This window comes from Podarcis muralis, chromosome 10 (assembly GCF_964188315.1).
Source record: "Podarcis muralis chromosome 10, rPodMur119.hap1.1, whole genome shotgun sequence".
NCBI classification, from domain to species: Eukaryota; Metazoa; Chordata; class Lepidosauria; order Squamata; family Lacertidae; genus Podarcis; species Podarcis muralis.
This window is the reverse complement of record NC_135664.1, coordinates 55,267,518-55,281,408: the sequence shown is the minus strand read 5'-3', so window position 1 is coordinate 55,281,408 and position 13,891 is coordinate 55,267,518. Positions and strand designations below refer to the sequence as shown.

The following is a 13,891-nucleotide window of genomic DNA, read 5'->3' as shown; positions in this document are numbered from 1 at the left end:
TCCCCCTAAAAGATGGATAAACAATACCAACCCTGGCCACTGTCAAAACAATCCATTTCAGAGTGAAATGTATTATTTTCTGCAGCGCAAGGAGCCTGTAAACCATTTCCCCAACTGTTGAGCAGGGGGAAAGGAAACAAACAAAGCCGGTTTTGCCAGGCTGTACCATTTGCAGATGGTGGGAAGTTTAAAAAATAATAATTGTGTGTTCCTTTTCACCTATGATACTGCTCCTGTACTGGGGATTCTGGCAGTCCCCCACTCAAGCAGCTAAGCCAATCTCATAATGTTGCAGCACGGTTGCTGAGAGGAGCGAGACCTGGTCAGCACTGAATTGTAGAGTGGAAAGGGACCACAAGAGAAATCTAGTCCAACTCCCTGCAACACAGGAATCTTTTGCCCAACGTGGGGCTTGAACCCGCGCTGCTGAGAGCAAGAGTCTCACACTCTACCAACTGAGCTATCATTAAACATCTCTGGCTCAGTGGTCTGAACTGGCTGCCAATTTGCTGTCAATTATGTCTGAAGCGAGGGACGCAGGCAGCGCTGTGGGTTAAACCACAGAGCCTAGGGCTTGCCCATCAGAAGGTTGGCGGTTCGAATCCTCGCGACGGGGTGAGCTCCTGTTGCTCGGTCCCTGCTCCTGCCAACCTAGCAGTTCGAAAGCACGTCAAAGTGCAAGTAGATAAATAGGTACCGCTCCGGCGGGAAGGTAAACAGCGTTTCCGTGTGCTGCTCTGGTTCACCAGAAGCGGCTTAGTCATGCTGGCCACATGACCCAGAAGCTGTATGCCGGCTCCCTCGGCCAATAAAGCGAGATGAGCGCCGCAACCCCAGAGTCGTCCGGGACTGGACCTAATGGTCAGGGGTCCCTTTACCTTTATCTATGCCTGAAGCTTTCAGAAGGGTCCTGCTCTTTCGTTTGCTCTCCTAAAGAGGCAGAGAAGCCACAGGGAAGCAAAGCAGAATCCAGCATTCACAAACTCTGCTTTGCAAACACTGGCCAGAGTGTGCTCTGAGTCACACTGCCAGCGTATGTTTGCCCCCACATTCAGCTGCCCCCGCTTCTACAAACACCACCGCGCTCCTCCCAAGGTGGCTCCTCTGCACTTTGTCAGTTTGCGCACATCCCTTTGCCAATGCAGCCCTGCTTCAGTCGGGAGGGCCTGAGGCCAGGGCAGGGACAAGTCCATGGAGCAATGCGGAAAGGATGGCACAATGCATACCTAAGCAAATATTGAACAGAGAACCGACATAAAAATGTCACAAAACTAAACATGATCCCAGAAGAATGCAGTTCAGGGACATGTAATCTCTGTGTCTATCCTGTAACACCTAGAGAGGAAAGGCAAAGCTGAGCTCAGTGCAAGTCATAGATTCAATCCCTGCAGCTAAAAAACTCCTGACTACCGTCTGACGCCTCCTGAAGTTGCCCCAATCCTTCCATCCCAGCAGAGTTGCTTCCTTCCTGTTCATTTTGCCCTTAATTTTCCTGACCTTTAAAAGTGGTTTCCCCATCTAGTTATACTTCTGTGCCCTGGGCTTGGAGAAAACAATCCCTCCCTGCCCCCCCAGCTGACCAAAAACAAATTGGTAGGCTTCTGGAGAGAGTGTGAATCTGCACACTACAAGCAGAAAGGAATTGCTTTCACTTGCTTTCCGGAACTGTAGCCGTATTGGTCTGTTGTACTATAAGAATAAGCAAGTCCTCTGTATACTTTTATTTCAAAGAAACCTGTATAACTCTATGATGCTTACATTCAAGGAATGGGGATTCAAAACTGCATTTGCCTTGGCAAAAGTTGTAGCAGGGTGGTCTTTATTCCGGCTTAGTTAATCCATCTAGCTCTGTGTATTAGTAGCTCTAGCTCTGTCCACTGCTAGTATGCGGCCCCCAACAGATTATCCATGAGGGAATGTGGCCCCTGACATAAAAATATTCTGCACCCCTCAAGTTAAGGGATCTCAGGTAATGGGCTCCTCACAGTAAACCTTACTGGTCAATTGGCAGCCTCATAATTTCAAGGGGGACATGCTGGGTCTCAAACAAAGACCAGGCTATACAAAGGGCAGAATGCAGATCTGAGAGGCATTTAGGGACACTGGAAGTTGCTTTATAACGAGCCGTGCCATTGGTCCATCTAGCCCAGTGAAGTCTCCTTTGACTGGCTCCACCAAGGTTCCAGAAATAAATATTTCTCAGCTTTGCTCATAGAAGGCTGAAAAAAGGAGAACAGAATGCAGTGGAGAAGATAGAGCTTCATCACACATTTGCTTACACACAAGTAATCAGAATGCTGGAATGTGGCTAGTCCTGCTATCAAATATGGCTCTGGTCTGGGCCTTGCTGATTTGCATAGCTCCCCACCATCCATGAAACTAATCACAACATTTTCCACAGCACTGAAGAGCAGTTAAAATTAACCAGTGAAAAACAATACACATCTCTCTCTCTCTTACACATGTCCTGCTTTTGGAAGTTTTCTCTGCAAAGTGAAACACAGAGATGTCAAAAGCGCAGTGCTTCTTTTCTAGAAAAAAGGTGCCGGAACTCACCATGAATTACCGTATTTTTTGTCCCATAGGACGCTCCGTCCCATAGGACGCGCCTAGTTTTTTGGGGGGGAAATAAAGGAAAAATTTTTTCCCTTTATTTCCCCCCCAAAAGCAGGTCGGGGAAACCGAACCAGGTCGAGGAACAGCGGGATGGCGGCGCTGCGCCTCCCTGCTGTCCCCCGAGCTTGTGGGGCTGGCCGATGTCTGTCCGGCGCGAGGGGTGCCCTGCTTCAGGGCGCCCCGCCCACCGGGCGGCAGGCTGCTACCCGCAGCGTGGGGAGCCCTGCGGGGAACTCCTGCAGGGCTCCCCACGCTGCGGATGTATGCCCAGCGCGAGGGACGCTCTGCTTCAGGGCGCCCCACCCGCCAGGCAGCAGGCTGCTATCCGCAGCGTGGGGAGCCCTGCGGGGAACTCCTGCAGGGCTCCCCACGCTGCGGATGTCTGTCCGGCGGGCGGGGCGCTCTGCTTGAGGGCGCCCCGCCTGCCGGGCGGCAGGCTGCTATCCGCAGCCTAGGCAGCCCTGCGGATGTCTTCCTGAAGCCTGGAGAGCGAGAGGGGTCAGTGCGCACCGACCCCTCTCGCTCTCCAAGCTTCAGCGAAAGCCTGCATTCGCCCCATAGGACGCACCCAGATTTCCCCTTCATTTTTGGAGGGGAAAAAGTGCGTCCTATAGGGTGAAAAATACGGTACTCCCTCGTTCTCTTAGAATGGCAATGGCGCCCACCTGAGAGGTGCAGGAACTGAGTTCCGGAGAGTTCCGGCTGAAAAAAAAGCCCTGCAAAAGCCTGAATCAAGAAAAGAGGAGGACGGGCTGCAAAAATAGACACAGAACACTCACACCAACCTCCTTATTTGTACAAAAGGTTATTTTTAATCATGGAAAAGAAACTATAGGCAGACACATGATTGCAGAATTAGGAAATGCTACCAAAAGAAGAAGAAAAAGGAACAGCTGAAAACCAGGTCCCAGGACAGACCGCTCATTCCTTTTCTCTAAGAAGGTCGCTCAGGAAAATAATGTTATCTGCAAGGAGAGAAAAAGAGAGATGTTACGCATTCGAACATGGATGAACACAAACACAGTGTCAAAGACCACTGATTTATTAGTCACCTTCTAAGCGACCACCCCAAGTTGATACGCACACATTACTGTATTTTTCTCTCTATAAGATGCACTTTTTCCCCTCCAAAAATTAATGGGAAATGTGTGTGCGTCTTATGGAGCGAATGCAGACTCCATGGCTTCAGCGATAGCAACGCGAAGCCTCCAAAGCACAGAGGGAGCGCTCCCACCGCGCTCCGGAGGCTTCGTGTTGCTTTCGCTGCGCAGAGAGGGAGAGCTGCGCAGCGCCCCTTCAGCGAAGCAGGAGGAGAAATGGAAGGGGCTCCGTTTCTCCTGCCGCTTCGCTGAAGGGGCGCTGCGCAGAGAGGGAGAGATTTTTTTTTCTTGTTCTCCCCTCTAAAACAAGGTGCGTCCTATAGACCGAAAAATACAGTAAGTTAAAAACTATGAAAACAGCAGAAGCATTTAAAACAAGACTAAAACCAGATGCCCATACAAGAAAACCACCATCCAGAGCAGGCAAGTTCGCAACTCTCCAGCAGGCAAGTAGAACGCATTCACATACCAGCCAATGGGTGGATGCTGCTGAGAATGACTACCTAATGTGCCAGCAGGACTAGTCAACTTGACCCCACAACCCGCCTCACATGGGTTCTCAGTACGTGGGGAGAGAACAGAGGGTGCAGCCGTTCCAGGACTACCTATCCAAAATAAAGCTAATGGCTTTTACACGGTGAGCTGCTTACAAATGTTGTGCAACTTTTGGGTTGGTCCTAATAACGGGTTGCATCCAGCTAAGTTTTACTCAGAGCGCACCCACTGAAATCAATGAACCCAAGTTAAAGATGTTGATATGTTTCAGTGGGTCTACTCCTGAGTAGGACTAACACTGGCTACAACCCAAAGTTATTACCAACATGCCGTGGGGTGTTTTTGGCGGGTGTTTTGTTCGTTAAAAGGGAATTATTTTCTCCCTCTTTTCCTTAGCCACCTCTCCAAGCTGCCTCTCCTCCAACAACCACCCTGTCGGACAGAGAACGCAGGAAGATGGGAGGAAACCTATAATTGCTGGCACAGCCAGACATTCAAGTATTTCCTGCTAAACTCCTGAAATCTGAACTTTCAGACAAGGCTCGCTTTCTTTGAGAAAGCAAACAGAGTCTGACCAGCCTCTTAGTCGGCAGAGGGGAAGCGTGCAAAAGCTCACAGACAAGGAAGTAGCAGTTCTTTGGATTCTGTCCTCCTCTCAATTCCTGAATGCAGCTCTCAGCTCAAAAGACACATCAGGATGCATTTAGAAAACAAACGAACTTGTATTTTAGGGCAAAGTAAGTTCTAAAATGGCAAATAGAAGGGGAAGAAATGGAGGCAGTGAGAGATTTTACTTTCTTGGGCTCCATGATCACTGCAGATGGTGACAGCAGCCACGAAATTAAAAGACGCCTGCTTCTTGGGAGAAAAGCAATGACAAACCGAGACAGCATCTTAAAAAGCAGAGACATCACCTTGCCAACAAAGGTCCGTATAGTTAAAGCTATGGTTTTCCCAGTAGTGATGTATGGAAGTGAGAGCTGGACCATAAAGAAGGCTGATCGCCAAAGAATTGATGCTTTTGAATTATGGTGCTGGAGGAGACTCTTGAGAGTCCCATGGACTGCAAGGAGATCAAACCTATCCATTCTTAAGGAAATCAGCCCTGAGTGCTCACTGGAAGGACAGATCCTGAAGCTGAGGCTCCAAGACTTTGGCCACCTCATGAGAAGAGAAGACTCCCTGGAAAAGACACTGATGTTGGGAAAGATTGAGGGCAGAAGGAGAAGGGGATGACAGAGGACGAGATGGTTGGACAGTGTTCTCGAAGCTACCAGCATGAGTTTGACCAAACTGTGGAAGACAGGAGTGCCTGGCATGCTCTGGTCCATGGGGTCACGAAGAATCGGACACGACTAAATGACTAAACAACAACAAAGTTTTAAAATGTGTACAATGGGATAAAGTATGACTGAACGTTCATACGTCATGAGGAAATACATTTAAGGGCATGCATTGCCTGCAAACTTTCTAAAATAAAAACGACTTACACACCAATGAGAAAATGGGAGAACTTGAAGAAGCATGTGCAAAACTGACGCGGAGCAGACACTTAGCTGTCTTCACTAAGAGCACCCAACAGCGACACCTTGTGGCACAGGCTAGGCATTTAAGGCATTACTCAGTTCTATCTAAATCCGGCTTGTTGTTTGAAGCAAGGAAAGAGAAAGGTGGTTCGGATGCATGGGCAACAACTTGCCCTGCCTAGCTTGTCATGGGAAGTTCTTTACCTGCTATGATTGTTGTGGCTTGCCGCCTTACGTTGTTCTTGTCTACGTACTCGCCGTAGTCTATCTTCCCTTCCACGTAGATCCGAGCACTGCCAGAAGCCAAGTACAAGACAACAGGGGAGATTAATGGTGACATTTTGCTGGTAGTGCTTTAAGAGCTACTGCTAACAGATAGCGCTCATCTGATTATTCCATAGTCACAGAAGGTGTGAGAGGGAAGGAAGATTTCAAAAGCCATTGCGGGGGGCTGTCTCATCACAGCAGGCTACTGAAATGGGTCCTCCTGGGTCTACACACACACACACACACACACACAGAAAGGCTATTTTAAGTTGTGAGTGGGCTTTCAGACTCCTAGAATTGTGGAATTGGAAGGGACCACAAGGATAATCTAGATTCCAACCCCTCCTGCAGTGCAGGCATCTTTCACCCAACATGGGTCTCGAACTCACAGCCCTGAGATTAAGAGGGTCTACCAACTGAGCTATCCCCGAGGGCTTATTTATTTATTACATTTATATTCTGTCCTTCAATCAAGGAGACCAAGGCAGCCTACATGGTTCCCTCCTTCCTCCCATTTTATTTGAGGCAGCCTAGGCTGGCAGGTAGTGACTGCCAGAAGGTCAGGCAGTGGGCTTCTTGCTGGCTGCATGGGGGCTTGAATCTGGGTCTCCCAGCCAAAATATACTATCTAGTCTGGCTCACGTGGGCTTCCATTCTGGTGTAATGAACATTTGGTGGCTTAGCTGGATTTAGATCACAAATAGGAGAGGACAGTGCAAATAAATATATAAAGGTAAAGGGGCCCCTGATCATTAGGTCCAGTCGTGACCGACTCTGGGGTTGTGGCGCTCATCTCGCTTGATTGGCCGAGGGAGCCAGCGTACAGCTTCCAGGTCCTGTGGCCACCATGACTAAGCCGCTTCTGGCAAACCAGAGCAGCGAATGGAAATGCCGTTTACCTTCCTGCCAGAGCGGTACCTATTTATCTACTTGCACTTTAATGTGCTTTCGAACTGCTAGGAGCTGGGACCGAGCAACAGGAGCTCACCGTGTTGCGGGGATTCGAACCGCCGACCTTCTGATCGGCAAGTCCTAGGCTCTGTGGTTTAACCCACAGCGCCACCCGCGTCCCAATAAATATATAAGTACCATTAATTACTACCACCACTACATTTATTACCAGTTCTTCACCTGCAGGTCCTAGGTTGAGTTAGAACAACTTAAAATTTCAGAATTAAAACAAGATAGTCACAAGAAGAGGGTGGGTCCTGACTGTCAGGTGTCAAGGGCCACAACAACAACAAAATGCATTTAAATAGCTCCAAAGAACAGTAAAACATATTTCATCCATCATCCTTATTGCGAGTAAGGTAAGCCTTAGTATTCCTCCTTATTGTAGACTTGTGTCTAAGGCACAGATTGGCTTGCTTAAAAACATCTAAGCAAAGTGATTTCATTGCCAGGGACCTCCTGCCTCAATTCATACATTAGGCCAGACCACCAACCCCATGTTTTCTATACCAGAAGTGGGAGACCTGTGGTCCTCTGGATGCTGTCAGACTCCCAACTCCCACCAGTCCCAGCCAGCATGGCCAAGAGTCAGGAATGATGAGAGATGTAGTTGAGTAACACCTGGAAGACCACAGGTCCCCCATGTCTGCTGTGCAGGGGAGATTGGTATACAAAGAATGTCAGCAGTAAGCTCCTGAGGTTTTGTAACGTCCAACTGTTATGCAAACTTCCCCCAGTTTAACTCACCCCTTCTTCACATACTGATACGCCACATCTCTTAGCCCTGGCCTGAACACAGAGATCCTGTGCCATGTCGTCTTCTGTGTAATATCACCTCGGTCAAAAGGAAACACAGAACAGATAAACACCTGTGGATTCATGGTCATTTCCAGAGGGTGGGTTAAATCAGCCTTTCTGCAACGGGACTACCAACTCCCATCATTTCTGGCTGGGGCTGATGGAAGGGGGAGTCCAACAACAGATGGACAACACCATGTTGGGCTAAAACTTTCATGGGGTGGAAGAAGCGTTCACTTCAACGCCATCACATTTTCTTTCAACGTGCGATCATGGAGTTTCATGGTGCAGCCACCCCATTTCTCAACAACAGACACCCACAACAGTGCATTCGGCATCTGTGTGAAGGAGCCCCACAAGTGTGTTGCCATATGTGCAGACCCTCCAAACGAAGATTGTTATTAGCCCCAAATCCCAGCACTCCACGGCCTTGCATGGAGGAACTCTACGCACGTTGAACCCTTTGCCCAAGACATGGAGAGTATGGCTTGTCGAGGACACCCACAGTGGGGAAGGAGAGGCACAGCTATGCTGCACTGCAACCCCATGAAGTTCCTCAGTGCTAGAGAGATGCTTGCCTAGAATCCCCTAAAGTGAGCCATGTTCATTTGGGTAGGGGACCTTTGCCAGCAGACATTCGGTTTACAACATAGGCGAGTTAGTTCCTGCTGTTCAGTGTTAAGAGTACTGTATGGGGGGGACGGACAAGTGCTTGGAGGCCAATGAGTGGGTCAGGAGATGGCGGAGATGGAAGGTGAAGGTGGCCTCAGGAATAAGGGCTCTCCAAGAATTTGGGAACAGGATGTTAAGCTAAGGTCAGAAATAGCAATGGCAAAAGGTCAGGAGGGACAGGAGTGGGAGAAGGCAAAGAAAAATGAGCCCCCCTGGAGTGAAGAGCAATGAAGGACACAAGGCAGGGTAGGAAAAAGAAAAGAAAGAGAGTCAGAGAATGGAGGGGTTTGTACACTGCTTAGAAAAGACTGTAATTAAGTTGTATATAAACTGCTGAAATAAATAATAATAATAATAATAATAATTAATTATAATTATTATAATTTTTATTATTTTATTATTTGTTGAATTTATATACTACCCTATACCGGAGGGTCTCAGGGTGATTCACAATAAAATATAAATATAAATAAAAGATAAAGATAATGATTATGGGATTTTTGTATTTTATAGATATGCTTATGTATATTATTACCCTCTTTATTGTGCTCTCTGCCCTGTGGTCTTTTTGAGAAAGGGTCTTAATAATAATAAACTGGCATTATAACATAGGTTTTGATTAATCTATGCCAAAATGAAGGAGTTGAGACTTTCATCTAACACAGTGTAATGCCAGAACAGCCCCCTAAATATGTCACAGTTAACAACGCTGAGCCCTCAGCAGCGACAGCAGCTCACCTCCTTGGAACGATTCGCTTTCTCCCGATCGCCACATCTCGTTGGTTGCAAGGCTGAAGATGGTGACCGGGTTTTTGCCTTCAACTTGCCTCATGACAGGATCCTGTCCTACACGGCCAAGTAACTGGATACGGTTCAAGGCTTTGAAGAAGAAGAAAAAGAGAGCAGGAATAACTTAAGAGAAGGAACCAACATGGTTGTGTTGACACACCCTTGGCAGCACGAAAGACAGTTAAATGGCACAACGGGATGATCTGATACTGACTCCGCATGACCCACAGAGCTCGCCTGTCTCGTCTCAAGAAGAGCTACTTACATCTTTCAAGGACTAAAGGCAGCGTCGGCGACTCAGACTCATGCCTCACAAACTGACGCATCACCTAGAAGAAAGGAAAACAATGGGCAAAGCAGGGATAGGGAATTGTGTTTTTTTCTGTCAAGGGCCACACTTCCCTGGAAGTAATTTCTTGGGGGCCACGTGATGGAGCTGGGGAGAGGAACAAAGCTACTTTCCCCCTCTTTTTGCTATACCCCTTCCCTCCATTTTTGTTCTCTTTCCAGTCTGCATGAAATTAGGTTGTAGGCCACAGCTACCATCCCTGCAATAGGGCATTACTGGTGGGGACTGTCACTTGATTTCGGGGGAGCGGGGGAGAGGGAAAAGGTGATGTGAGTGGTCCAGGATGCATCCAAGTTTTAGCCGTTTGTGTAGTTCGATGTTCAGTGACACACTTCAGCTCTGCTAACTGCCATCACCCATCTTCATCCATTTGCTAGTGCCAATAAATAAAAGGTTCAATAAGGCCACATTTGTACAATACATTCAAAGCACTATTATGCCACTTTAACAGTCATGGCTTCCCCAAAGAAGCCTGGGTACTGCAGTTTGTTAAGATACTCCCATTCTCCTCACAGAACTTCAGGTCCCAGAGTTCCCTCGGGAAAGAGATTGATTGTAGTGCTGTGAGAAGAATATGGGTCTCCTAACAACTCCCAGTGCCCTTAAATAACTACAGCTCCCAGAATTCTTTGGGGGAAGCGATGGGTGTTAAAGGGGTAGAATGGTGCTTTAAATATATGATGTGGACATTGTCTAAAAAGGTCAGGTCTGACTGGGATTCTCAGACCCTGCCACAAGGGAGTAGCAAGAGGCTGAGAAGTAGCTGCTTAAAGCCAGCATTGTTCTGCGGCATCCAGGCCATATTGTGCCACACACTAGGCTGAGGAACTTTTTTGTTTTCCACTTGAGGGTGACATTCCTTTGTGGGTAATCTGTTGGAAGTTGAAGGCAAAAGCGGACAGGGCTACTGCTTTTCTCTCCCCCTGCCAGAGGTCTGAAGTATTTGCCTGCAAAGGTCTTTTGCAATTAAGCTGGGCTGCAATTTTTCGCAGTTTCTTTGTACCACTTCTCACACTTCAAAACCACGGCCTACCCAGATGATCAAATAGCACACATACAACCATAAGCAACTTCCAGCTCCTTGATTTTGCTTTTGATATGTGTCTCTCACTTCACAGAAAACAGCGCTTAAAAACTGTGCCAAAAGAATATGGAATTGTTACCTGCAGTAAGGGCCTGCGCAACATTTCTGCTGCTTTAAGTCTTCTTATGGGGGCTTTGCTAGTTCTTCTGAAAGACAAAGCAGTTATTAAAACAGTCAGTTTCCAGTTGCCAAACTACCTTACTCAACTTGTCTCCTCTTATCAGAAGGACGTGGGACGCGGGTGGTGCTGTGGGTAAAAGCCTCAGCGCCTAGGGCTTGCCGATCGAAAGGTCGGCGGTTCAAATCCCCGTGGCGGGGTGTGCTCCTGCTGCTCGGTCCCAGCGCCTGCCAACCTAGCAGTTCGAAAGCACCCCCGGGTGCAAGTAGATAAATAGGGACCGCTTACTAGCGGGAAGGTAAACGGCGTTTCCGTGCGCGGCTCTGGCTCGCCAGAGCAGCAATGTCACGCTGGCCACATGACCCGGAAGTGTCTCCGGACAGCGCTGGCCCCCGGCCTCTTAAGTGAGATGGGCGCACAACCCTAGAGTCTGTCAAGACTGGCCCGTACGGGCAGGGGTACCTTTACCTTTTTATCAGAAGGAGACATTAGTACACAATAAAGCTATTCCTTTTGTCTTTTCTGCACACTTCACATTCGGTACAAATCCCAGCTGCTCTATTCATCTAAAGCACAAAGCATAGGGAGCATAGAAACAAGCCAGGAGTAGCTGAAGAAACACAGCAGCTCACCAGAGACCTTGCATATACAGTCTGGCCGTCTTAACAGACATGGAAGAAAAGGGGATAACTTAAACCCTGCCTTCCAGATGTTGTGGTGCTTGGTCTCCCACCAGCCCCAGCTAGTGCAGCCAACTGTCTGGGGTGATGGGAGTCGTAGTAACATCTGGAGGGACACAGATTCCTTATTCCTGGTTTAAAGTGAATCATTTTGTGGCAAACCCTCAAGGTATTTCAGAGAATCCTGACCCTTCTCCTTAACCCAGCATCATAGCAGTCATTAGACAAGACAAATTAAGTGGATTTCTGGCTGTTGCCCCAGGGTTATATAATCAGGACTAAACCATGCCCTTAATCATCCCAAACAATCACTAGCTGCCACCACCAAAATATAAATACTTTGGGCAGGGTGTGTGTGGGTGCATTTTACAGGGTCACCACCCTGTGCTCACTCTAGCAGACTCACATGTAGTAGAATGGCTGAGAAGAATGAGACAATAATCTGGGGTGAAAAGATACAATGATTCAAAAGATGACATATTACTTTCACCGAACAGTTACAAATTATGAACACAATACACAGAACATGGCATCACAGCCAGCTAACTAAAGCGTTTGTTCTCCCTTGTTTGTGGTGAAGGTTAGACAAAGCTGGTTAGTTAATAAGCATTCATTCTGATTTGCTTGCAGGGAGGTTACATGACATTGCCTCAGAGCAAGTGCCATTTTCCAGTGCATTTTCCTTCCACTTTCCTTACTGCACAAAGTCTGATCTAGGCAGCTAGTTTATTGTGCAAGTCCTCCCAGAACTGCAATTTCCAGAGTTCTCTAGGAAGAGGGATTGTCTCTTAAACCACTCTGAGAATTGCAGTTCCGTGAGGGGAACAGGGGCCTCCGACCTAGCAAATCTCAGCACCCTTTACAAACTACAGCTCCCATGATTCTTTGGGGAAGGAAGCCATGGCTGTTTAAAGCGATATGCGGGTGCTTTAAATGTGTAGCGCAGATGGGGTTTTAACCGCGTGCTTTAAAAACGGCATTAAGAGAGCATAAATTTGAAGTCGCTCTCTCTATAAAGTTCACAACAAACCCAACGTGGTGGTGGGAAAATAAGCTTGTGATGCTGACGGCTCTGGGAGAAATGCGCGTCGAGGAAAAGGTGGAGATGCGCTGCCGGCAGGACCCGCTTTGGGGAGAAGAGAGAAGGGAGCGCTCATCGTGCAATACGAGGGATCAGGGAGAAAATTAAGATGCACGTATGAACAGGAGAGGCACGTCCGAATCCGCGGCAATTAAGGCCAAAACGCGGACACGTGCATGGAGTCACGAGGGCAAAAGCAGCGGGCGTGCAGCTCCAGGAGTTTTACATGAGGATGCAAGAGGCTGGATATACTGGGTGTTGGCGGTGAGCACCGTGCGGTTTGTTTGCAATGATCATAATAATACGTGATAAAAATAATATATTTATTTATACCCCGCCTTTTTCCCGGGCGGGACACAAGGCGGATTACAGGTAAAATCAAATTACAGGCAGAAATCAAAGCAAGGCTTGCTTTAAACAACCACCACCACCATTAGGAAAAATGCACCCCTGAATACTCTCTCCCCGCGCCCTCTGCACCCTCTATTTACCTGGAAGGAAACGAGGCTCCGTTTGCCCTCCCCAGATTCACGCGCTCGGGGCTACGCGGGTCCAAAGAGATAGGAAAGTACAGAGAAACCCACCGTGGGTCCGCGCGGATACTTCCGGTGTGAAATGGAACTGGGACCCCTACAGCGCAGACCACGCCGGGTTGAACCATAGAGAGGCGCAGGGATAGAGCGCCACCACACCGGAAAGAGGGCCGAGGACCCAACGGCGCCTTTAAAGCAGAAATTGGGGCCGTGCACCGAGCAATCAACCAATCAGCAACAGCCTTTCCCTCCCTCCTCCTCTATAGCCCCTGGACCAGTTTCCGGATTTCAGGGGCGCTATTATTTCCATCCCCACCAGAGGGGAGAGCGAGGCCGGTGAGAGACCAGGCGGGATCAGGCCCGTTGGCTTCCTGCCGCCTGCAAAAGCGGGAGTATTTAAAAGGGACTCCGGAGAAGGAATAAGCAAGGGGGGTTGGCCTTGTTTCTCCCTATACACACGCGAGGAAGCCAATGCCAGTCCTACTTAAGAGTAGACCCGTTGGAACGAATGACTCCGAGGAAGACTTCGCCCAGGCCAGCCGCCTTTTGGGGGCAACCAAAGTGACGCACCTCTTAAAAATGCTGCCTATGCGTGTCTTCTGCTTCGCTGGTGGGGGGGGGGGAGTAGCTGGACTTGGAAATTGGGTCCCCTGAAGCCCAGCAGCACTCTTAACAATTGCCCTCACAACCCCCAAAGGGCTTTGTGAGAACTAGATATGTATGAACGCAGGTATGTTGCTACCCAGCACAGGAATCGGCTGACACGGTGCCCTCTGCATGTCGGAACACAGTTCTGCCCACAGCCATCTCTGGGTGGGCTTGAACCCCTTAG

General features: G+C 48.5%; 1 protein-coding gene across 3 annotated transcripts; it reads right to left on the bottom strand.

Annotated features, from left to right (window-relative positions):
- Positions 1 to 3,405: 3,405 nt before the first annotated feature.
- Positions 3,406 to 13,216, bottom strand: SSBP1 (single stranded DNA binding protein 1). 3 transcript variants are annotated; one of them, XM_077935072.1, is made up of 7 exons: positions 13,111 to 13,216; positions 10,727 to 10,793; positions 9,480 to 9,543; positions 9,165 to 9,304; positions 7,703 to 7,797; positions 5,942 to 6,030; positions 3,406 to 3,581 (listed from the first exon to the last, which is right to left on the bottom strand). In XM_077935072.1, the coding sequence occupies exons 1-7, from the start codon at positions 13,185 to 13,187 to the stop codon at positions 3,538 to 3,540; spliced, it is 576 nt and encodes a 191-aa protein (XP_077791198.1). In that variant the 5' UTR covers positions 13,188 to 13,216; the 3' UTR covers positions 3,406 to 3,537. The 3 variants fall into 3 exon arrangements, with proteins under 3 accessions (XP_077791198.1, XP_077791197.1, XP_028601945.2); XM_077935071.1 differs by having other exon boundaries at positions 13,018 to 13,209; XM_028746112.2 differs by lacking the exon at positions 13,111 to 13,216 and having other exon boundaries at positions 7,703 to 7,790; positions 9,164 to 9,304.
- Between the last annotated feature and the right edge of the window lie 675 nt (positions 13,217 to 13,891).